The 10,424-nt window shown below is 45.4% G+C and overlaps 1 protein-coding gene across 4 annotated transcripts in view; it reads left to right on the forward strand.

Moving 5' to 3' along the window:
• LOC113213365 (uncharacterized) overlaps positions 1-10,424 on the forward strand; it is a 117,360-nt gene that overhangs the window by 37,389 nt on the left and 69,547 nt on the right. For all 4 annotated transcript variants that reach the window (XR_008010926.1, XM_052265483.1, XM_052265486.1 and 1 more), the window contains exon 2: positions 2,291-2,409. Coding sequence is in view for 3 of the 4 variants with exons in the window: in XM_052265483.1 (XP_052121443.1) it covers positions 2,291-2,409 (119 nt within the window). In the remaining variant the exon portion in view is untranslated. The remainder of the gene's footprint in view (positions 1-2,290; positions 2,410-10,424) is intronic.

A 10,424-nucleotide genomic window follows, 5' to 3' on the forward strand; every position in this document is an offset into this window, starting at 1 on the left:
CGCGGCTGAACTGCGTTAGTCTTGGATCGGGCGGCTGAACTGCGTGCCTTTCGGAATGCGCGGCTGAACTGCGTGCCTTTTAGTCTAAGGTATCGAATTGTCGTCTCCAAATCAAATAGAAAATGTATATCACATTACAACTACAATTTAACACACACCCAGGACGAGGGATAATAGGTGTTCTGGATCGTCCACCAAACAATATCCAAAAGACAGAACCGACAAATTCCGAGTGGAAGTGGTCTTTTTTTAGGCTCTGGAAAAGAGGCCTCGTGTTGGAGATTTTTGCACAAAAACGATTTTGTCTGTTACGGAGCTACAAAAAGGGCCACCGATGTAAAAAACGGCTTGTTTCAATGCATATTAATAAAATTTGGACCTTTTGTTGCCGGGAACTAGCACTACAAATGATTTTGCCATATCACTTCCGTCTTTTTCTGGAATTGCCCATCACAGGTTGCACGAGGGCAACATGTCTTTCTTAGAGGGAACCTCTGCCACGGAGTCACAGTCTCATTCTTTTGTTTTTTGAGTCCGCCCTTCTGCTTTAAAAAGGCGGGCTTATGCAAACGACCTCTTGTGTGTCTGTCTGTCCGTCTGTTCCACTAAAGGGAGTCGTGCTAGAGCCTTGAAATTTTCAGGGTATCTTGAGGTTCACTCCTAGAGAACGAAACGCCTACGGCAAATCCTGGCAACCACCCCTAAGGGTGTGAATGGGGGTATCAAGGTTCAGAAATCCCTTCAAAAAGTTAAAGTTTTTCATGTTCTTCTAAGGGGTAACTCGTCGAAGTAGAACCCTTTGCCCTGATGTTTTGTCCGTTTGGCTCTATCTCTAACCGTTTGGGCGCTAGAGGGTCTTTTTTGACGAAAAGAAGCTAAAAATTGCTGTAGTGAACAAAGTTGTAGGGGAAGGCATAAAATCGCAAAATAGGGAAGGAACTCCCCCCGCCACCCAAAAAACGTTTTCGAAGCAGAAGGGTAGGTTGTAGTTACGGTGCTTCACCGTTGGTGTATGTGATTATGTGAGAGACAGCAGGACAAAAATAAAGTGCTTCCATCAGACGCAACGCCTCGCACGTGGACATTTTTCAACCTTCTAGTTCATAGAAATATGGGGTGTCTATTAGAGACCAGGACGGAAGTGGTCAGCGAGAGCTATTGCTGCACTGCTATCTAGCGGCGTCTTCGGGGGCTGGTGGTCCAGTGCAGTAGGCTAGCTTTTGCGGATGAATCACAACCTCCAAATAGCTATGGGTGCAGTAATGTCGATCTGCGATTTGCTCATATAGAGCGCGCGTGGCAGTGCTGCCGTCTTAGCGCAATACAATTTTGGGAGAACTTCGTCCGTTTCAGAATTCCTTTTCGGACCTGTGCTCAACCTAGCATTCTGGTGCGTAAGGGTTGAAAGGCTTTCATCAAAAATTTATGAACAGGGAATAAATTACAAATGCGTCAATTCATTTCAAAAACACGAAGAAGTCGTTTTGAGAGATCAACAAACTGCTCGCAATTTTTCAAAAGAATAATGTAGCGAAAGAAACATGAATTGTTCGTTATTTTACGAAAAAACATTTTTTTGCGGATGGTTGAACAGTTTGTTTTTTTACGAGGAAATCGCTGTTTTGAGAAAACAGCGAAATCAAAGTACAAATTTAACCACTCTTTGTTCGTTATTTCATGTTAAAAATTTTAACAGTGTATGACGTACATTGTTACGTCTTTAATATCCTTTTATGACATATGTTTTTAAAAATCTTCGGTTCGGTTCCGTCACATCTCAATAAAGTCGTACATTAGTTGTCTCCACTGCGTCTACACTTAAACAGTATTTTCTTTTCACATCTATTTAAAGACGTCTATTAGTCGTGTGAAGAAATGTCTATTGTTATATGATCTAGGCACATCTACTCAAAGACTCAATTTAGACGGTTATAATCACAATCGATAGCAGCAAGACGGTTTATAGATGTCTATTGCTAGAAATCTACCCCCAAAAAAATGAGTTAGAGGAAGGTCGATCATCTATAGAAGTCTATCTGCCGTGTGGATACATTATGCTTCCGCGATACAACACCGACCAAATATCGAACGTCAACTCGATGCACCGGATCTCGATAGTGATCAATGATATTACGATATACAAACGAAAAACTCAAAAGAAAACTCAGAAAAAGGAAAAACAAAATAGTTTTAACGTAACACGCTGCAAATTAAATAAATGAAGTAATCGGGCACACGTACAGCATTACTAAATCATAATAATCACCTGACTTTTTACTTCCTTTCCAAGTGGAATTACCAAGGATGTCAGCACTTGCGTCCTTGCTGCTTCAACACAGTGAAGTTATAAGACCGTCTTCGAGCTCAACGAAATTTAGGAGGGGATTTTCCCATTTTTTAATTGGAAAAGTGAGTATAGTCTCAGTCTAATGTATAGTCGCTAAGAGGGTGATTCTACGATAGAGTGCAAATTTGGCCTTTCAAACATTTGACAATTTAATCTTATACAACTTAAATTTATCTGCTTTAACACGTTTTGGGCACATTTAGCGAACGACCAGCAAAGCCTCTGCAAAGACTTATCGGTGGAAGCAAGAAATATGCTTGAGCGTGACCACTAACCTTTACATGCCCTTCAATAACTTACGTTTTCGATGGCCAGTGCGACAACTGGTCGCTTGAGCCTGGGTGTTTTGTTCAAACCATTTCTCCGGCCTAAAAGACTATGTGTAGTTTGGAATCAGCGTTGCTGCCTCTGCCAATGCTGCGATCACAGATGTCTTTTTGTTGGCATAAGGCCCCAAAAATGACACCCCCTCGCGGACCTGTTTGAGGCTACGTACCGGTGAGACACTACGGCGAACAGGTGGTGCGGTGGCCAACACTAATAGGCAGTGCAGAGGGGCGCCTAGGCGCGGGCAGAGGCAGGAATCCGTACCCGAAGGGGTCCCCCCACTCTACAGGCGCGGTGTAAGGGGGGGGGGGGGAGCCGCCTGAAAGGTAGGCAATTCGTGCTACAAAACCCCTGTATGTAGGCAACCCACAGTGCATCGCCCCCCCTGTCGCACCCTCCTAAGACCGCGCCTGCCACTCTGAGCGCCCGCCATGCGCAGTCGGTGTTCGAGGGAGACAGAGCGAGAAACCCGAGGCAGCGGATAGCGATGTACCGAACCTTGCCGAACGAACCCGAGCAAACGGGACCCGTTTGGAGATCGAGACTCGACGAGCGGGAGTGAGGGGAGCAGGCGACAATCGAGCGGGCAGCAGCTCCGAGTGAGCAGCAACGAGCAGCATTCGGGCGCCGATTCCGGTCACTGTGCGCGGGTAAACGATGGTATCCTACGAAGGATTTTGAAGAATTCTATTACGAACATATGCTTCGTATGCTTACGAACAAATAGTTCGTAATGCAAACCGATTGTTTCCAGGTAGCACTGGCCGGATATATTTGGTCAATATTTCAATTATGTCTGCAAAATATCGCGAAAATAACGGCAAAATAACGACCCAAAGTGACTGAAATATCTGCCTAAAAATTGACTGATAATCCGGTGTTATTGCAAGTATATTTTGTATCATACTAGGCAAAATTTCTAAACAAAATAACGGTGAAATATCCAGCAAACATCTGGGACATGAGAAAAACTAAGACGATCACACGGATCGGCGCCGGGAGTCGAACGCACGACTTTGCAGCCCGAAGGTGGGTGGCAAATCCACACCCACTGGGCCAGCCGTCGCCCTTAGGCAAGAAAGTCCGTTCTACGACGGTCGCCCAGAGAATGTCCGATCTACAAGCGTCGTTTGGAGAATGTTCGATCTTCGTTAGCCCGGCTAGAGAACGTCCGAAGCAACATTTTTGACTGTTTTGAGATATTGGTGCCATTTTCTGTAACTTAGCGAGATAAGTAAAATGGCATCAATATCTCAAAACAGTAAAAACGTTGCTTCGCATGTTCTCCAGGCGGGCTAATGCAGATCGATCATTCTCCAAACGACGCTTGTAGATCGAACATGCTCTGAGCGACCATCGTAAAACGGACTTTCTTGCATGGGGGCGACACATTGCTTTGCTCAGCTGCACGTGCGTATTGAATAGGAGGCCGCTAAGAGCCTTGTTTTAGAGTGATTGGTACTTTTTCCAATCTACGCTACAGGTACCGTCTACACCCCTGTGTTGCAAGGGGCACGGCTCACTCACCTAGACGTATTTCTTCCAACATTTGATTGACCTAAAGTCCGTTCACCCAGGCTCTTTTCACCCCCTAATTTTCAGCTAAGGTCCGTTAACCCTCGATTTCATCTAACCCATGCCTGGATAATTTGCCCACAAATAAATTAGGTTGCACCCTCTAAAATCTGTATGGAACTTGTAAAGGCAGTGTGCACAAACCTGGCGCCACCAGAAAACGCTCTCCTTGCCCGGATCGCATTTGACGTTGGGAACTCGTAACGGCCGCGAGAGAGACCACCATGTTCATCCCCAGCTGCCCTCGGCTAGTGCGCCTAGGAACGACGGGGCATCGGTCAGGTGAGACACTATGATCACTATTCTTAACTGCTGAGGTAAATTCAGTGTCACAGCAAACGCGTCCTCTACAGGGGCGTAGGTATAGCGACAGCCCATGTTACGTTTGGCGGAGCGAGTTGGCAGTTTTGAATGTTTTATGTAGCGGACATCAGGGGTGCACCATTCTAAGAGTAAAATACTGAAAAACGCCGGGTAGCGCTGACGCGATCGCGGTGAAAATACAAATTAATTCGGAAGCGCCTGTCAGCTAGGCCAAAACCTCTACAGGCGTGTAATGTGGGCGGTCTATATGGCCTCACCACAGGCACAAATACCCCTTTTAAAACTTTTTTTTCTTTTCAAAAACTCGTATCGGAGCGTTGGCGCTACCTGGCGTTTAGAACGGTTTTGATCTGCCCAGGTAAATGGGGTTGTATATGGCCATATATGAGTTTGATATGATCATATACAGCGATATATGCTTTACATAGTCGAGCCAGCCAAAGGTCCCGATTCTAGCGACCGTTACGGAGCCGCTTCCTCTCCACCAGCACACGGCGCTGTACCCCCTCCACGCGCATGGCGCGGCCACGCACGCGTCCTGCGCGCCCCCCAACCCGCCCGGCGGGGCGGCGGCAGAGGCAAACAACTGGGGCTCTGCCGCCGCAAACAATTTAAGGCGCTGTCGTCTTCTGCGTTGCTTACGTACGTTTTCTTCGAATCATCATCATCCGCCCGGCGCCCCGGTGCGGGGTGCCGTGACCACCGCTCACGGCCTTTTTTGAGTTTAACAGGGCAAGGAAATTATTCTGTTCATAAGATGTAAGTGTGTTTCCTTTTCTTGAATCTATAACTGTTCGAATGGTAGGACGTTATTTTGATATTGAGTGTACCGAAATGTGGGCGGACTGAGCAAACCCTCTATTGACAGTTGTATTTCTAGCACAACTGTAAAAGAGATGTTGAAAATATCAATAACATTTGTCAATAACATTCTACATTTTTCAGCCATTCTGTACTGCTGCAATCATGGGGAAAGTGAAAGTCACTCCCAAAAAGAAGAGGAGACTTAAACCTCTCTCAAGATTGACCGCCAATTTTAAGGGCTAACTTCCCAGTCGTCAACTGCAGTTGGCCATCTACAAATTGTACTGCTACTTCAGAAGAGAAAAGCCGAATAAAGAGACAGTACGCCCTGTCAACCAGATTGGGCAAGTCCCTAAAAGAGGTATTCTAATTGTTAATATCCACCATGTTTTAAATATCTGATGTACGTGGTATCATTTTCAGGAGGAGGGTTTGTGATGCCATGTGACTAAAAGACAACCTATTGACTCGTGTGAAAAGAATTGGTGCAGATGTGAAGCAGTTTGAAACGCCAGGCAAGAAGATAGTGAAGAAGAAGATCAAGAAGCATGCTGATGAGTTCGTGAAGTGTGCAATTAGAAATTTGGTTTATCAATTTCACAAAAAAAGGAAGGAGAACCCACTCACTGGTTGTTTAAAATTATTGTAGCGTTCTACTGTGGCTCAGCAGTCGTTCCTTGCCTCTAGGTCTTCACATCACAGTGAAAACTCTTCTGAGTGAGATAAAGTGAGTGGTAAACGAATATACTTCAATTGATTCCTTTTAACTGTTTTGCTGTTTTCACAAAGTGCAATTGTTCTGCAGAGAACGAGGCATCAAATTTAACGGAGGCAAGGAAACACTCCGTAAGGTTTTGCATGACTGTGGCTTTGAATTAATAAAAAAGATGACACATGGCATATGATGGAAAGGCCTAGAATCACATTACTGCGACTTGAGTTTCTGAGAAGGTTCAGGAAAGCCCACTTAGGAGGGAAGAAATGTTTTGTCTGCCTAGATGAAACGTGGTGCTTCCTGAATGGCTCTCGTCTTACCAGGTTATGGCAGGACAAATATATTCGGTCTTGACCTACTAGAAAAATTGGTAGTGCAGGTCGTTACATCCTTGTACATGCCGGAGGGCGGAGGATCTGTTCCTGGTGCAGATAGGGTGTAGTCCTCCTAGAGAAAACCCCAACCAGGAGATGATTACCATGGTGATATGAACGGGGCAATGTTTTGCTCATGGTTTTCTAAGGATGTGGTGCCCGCCATGGGTGTCCCAACCATATTCTTCATGGATAACGCTATATACCATTTCGGCCAGGCAAGAAAAAATAATAATTTTCTTAGTTAATTCAACCACTTAATATCTTTATTACTAACAATTGCATTTTTTTAAATGTTCCCATCTAATCGCGGAGTAGTTTGAGAAAGGGAATGCATTAATTCAGACAGCAGCTGCTGACTGGGATTTCTGTTAAGAGTGTCGTTTGAGTATGTTTAAATCATTGTAGGTTGTGTTTCTTTGTCTTTCTGCAAGGGGATTGTGCTTTGTTCATAGTAAGGAATGGTGGAGTATGTTTTTGGGTAACCTCCAGTCTACTGTGAGACGGGTTCCTTTTTTTTCCAGTTCCATGCTTGAGAATGCCATCTTATTGCTGTTTAGCAAACAAATATAAGTGTAAGTAAAATTAAAATTTTATTGTAATGTTATCCATTAACTTTTAATTCAATAGGTTGCTGGTCATGGACTGACTTTGAGACTGTAAACTACCAATAAAAGGCACCACCAGTTCCTTAAGTTATTTGCTTAACTTTGCTTCATTTCTAATAAAATGCATTGTGAATTATTCATAGATTACCATTCATTCATCATTTGGCTGAAACTATTGGGGCATGTTTTTCTGTGTTTGTGCATGCATGGCAGTAAGGGTTGCAATGTGCTGTGTTCTGTAATATGTTTTCTGCATTTTACTGGAAGAACATGAGAAACAACCCACATCAAACTCTAACAAGACTGAACTCAAGACTGGCTTAGAAAATAAGGAATTTCTTTTGAAAGAAGATATGTTGAATTTAGAACTGTACGCATCAGTGAAGTTATACAGAAGACCAGGGCGTGATAACTTTAAAAAACGTTATTTCACTTTTTCGGCATTATCGTTTGAACGGGAAGACACATGAGCGTGAACGAGTGATTAGTAGAGAGATGAACGTTCACTGAATTTTCGTTACCCTATCATTCGTTAAATCATTTTGGAACGAAAATTATTTTAGGGTACAAGGAGTAGTCTGAGGACTTCCGATGATAGGGTAACGAAAATTCAGTGAACGTTCATCTTTCTAATAATCACTCGTTCACGCTCATGTGTCTTCCCGTTCAAAAGATAATGCCGAAAAAGTGAAATAACGTTTTTTAAAGTTATCACGCCCTGCAGAAGACCCAAAAAATATATATGATATACTCTTGTCTGGAAGGGACAGAGCACGAGATTATTTGTCTGCCACCCTACCACGCATGCTGCAACCCTATTGAGCTGGTATGGGGCTTAGTGAAAAGATATTTTGATGCCCATGTCGGCAGGGGTCACGACTATTCAGAAAAAATGATAAAAGTAATCTTTGAGGAAGCTTTGGCCACAATTACCCCCGAAGTTTGGAGAAAAGTTTGCGACAAAATTGAAAAAAGGATTGTTGAGGCTTATGATGAGACTGGGCGGAAGGATGAAGATCCAGATCACCCATTCCAAAAGGACATAAGCCTGCAAGATGAGGATGATGACGAAGATGATAATTACGATGATAATACAGTCAAACCTCCGTAGATGCCCAGCAATCGGGACCGAGCTCTTGCTAGTGTGGAGGTTGTCAAAACGTTTGCCAGATGTTGGTTGACGAGAGCTCGGAGCCTCGCGCAGCCGGGCGCGCGCCTTAAGAGCGAACTGCCACAAGCGCGACTCGTCGTAAGAGCGAATGCCGCAAGCGCGACCCGGCGCAAGCGCGAACGCCGCAAGAGCGAACGACCGCAAGCGCGAAGTATCGGAAGCGCGACCCGCCACAAGAGCGAACCTCGCGTGGCACAGCTTACGCGCAAGCGGCTTACCACGGCTAGACGGGCGAGATCGACGCGTAGGTCGAGAGGGTCTCACAGTCGTGTATGAGGGATTCGGAAGAACTCTGGTCGTTGATTATGTTCTGCTGCTGCTAAACCGTGACCAGCCTTGACATCGGTTTGCTGTCTATGTTACGTGTACTTGTATTGGTAAAACGTTCATCACATGAATGTCCCTGCACAGTTCCTCCGAATCCCTCATATACGACTGCGAGACCCTCTCGACCTACGCCTCGATCTCGCCCGTCTCGCTGTGGCAATAGTCTTCCCAGCAAAAGACTAGTGCTGCTCAAAAGGGCTAATAGAGGTCCAATCCAATGGCTTCGCTTCGACTTCGGCACCTGTGGCTGGGGGATGGAGTAGGATAGCGAGTCGCGGTCGCGAGGCGTGAGTCCCCTGTCGCGGGTGTCCTATTCTAAGTGATCGCGGGCCCGTTCGCGGGTGTCCTTCAGTGATCGCGGATCCTTTCCTTTCGCGAATTTCCTCGCGGACACAATCGCGAGGACTCGCGAAGACTGGTGAGATCCTGCGGGTGCCGAAGTCGTGCCGAAGTCGTACCGAAGCCGTGGCAAGCCGCTTGCGCGTAAGCTGCGCCACGCGAGGTTCGCTCTTGCGGCGTTCGCGCTTGTGCCTGGTCGCGCTTGTAGCATTCGCGCTTACGACGGGTCGCGCTTGTGACAGTTCGCTCTTGTGCACGTCACTGGCCCAGCCATAAAGTCTATTGTGTGCCGCCTCGCCCGAGAGGTGGGTCACGCCTGCCCGATCGCTGTCCGGCAGGCAATGCTCGAGCCCCTGCTCCACTCGGAGTACGGCCTGTCAATCACGCCAGCTTAGTTGAGAGCCGCGTAAACGTTTTCATTTTTCGGGGCAAGGGCCGGTCCTTAATATTCCCATCTACGGAGGTTTAACTGAAATGATGGTGGTGAGTGGGATACAGTAAGGAAGAGCCAATACTTTGGGCAAGCTGAAGAGGACCCAAATGATGACCCTGATGATCCACGTATCATTCCCACTGTGAGAGAACCAAAACAAAAACTAACTCCAGGTAAGCAGTGTGTCTTCGTAGTCTAAACTCTTTCAACCAACAACTATTGAGTGACCATTTATTTTACCATCTTGTTACAGTGGAATTGGCATGTGGCTTCAAATTTGATGACATCCTGTCTCTGAGCATCAGAGGGAATGTCCATTCCTCAGTACCATCACAGAGACCACGTACCAAGCGTTCTCTGTTTCCTGGCAAGATGCTGATAGAGTTACATATTGTACCAATCAAAAACCAATTCCCAGGTCCACCCCTACGTTGATTTTTTCTGTCAATATTTTGCAGCGCCTCACCAAGACCAAACGAGGATGCTATAATGATGATGCCCTTGCAGTTATTGCAGAAGAGCCGGAGCCACCACTAATGTGACACCATCGTGGACAGTCAGAAAGAAGAAAATAACCATTATAACCAAAGCTCCAATAATGATGAGAATCATGATCAGAGTCAGGTATTGGTAGCATTCTTCTGATGAAATACGTGCTTTGGTACTGAAAAGTAGCACACTATATTTGGTTTTCACGTTGTACAGGCATCCGAGGAGGTTTGGTTCAATCCAGTTGACAAATCAGTGTCACTTGCCTGGTGGATGAACCCACCACGTTGCATTGCCCAGGAGGAATTGGTGTTGGCTACCAGCCATATTCAGGTGTGCATTTTCATTCTGCTCTCAGTTGTTGTGCGAAATACCATAAATTACCAATGCCGTATGTCCTTTTTCAATATTTCCTACAGGAAGAAGGTGAAAAAGTAGATTTTTCTGCCCTATGTGGTAATGAGGAGAAATTGGTAACAAAATGTGATGTCTTGTATGATGAGAATCACAATAAGGTACATGATAAAACATCACGAGATTTGGACGTACTGCTGGTCAGACATTATTTCTATTTTCCTTTTTTTTGGGGGG

Source organism: Frankliniella occidentalis, unplaced genomic scaffold (genome assembly GCF_000697945.3).
Source record: "Frankliniella occidentalis isolate FOCC.00 unplaced genomic scaffold, Focc_3.1 Scaffold27, whole genome shotgun sequence".
In the NCBI taxonomy this organism is placed as follows: Eukaryota; Metazoa; Arthropoda; class Insecta; order Thysanoptera; family Thripidae; genus Frankliniella; species Frankliniella occidentalis.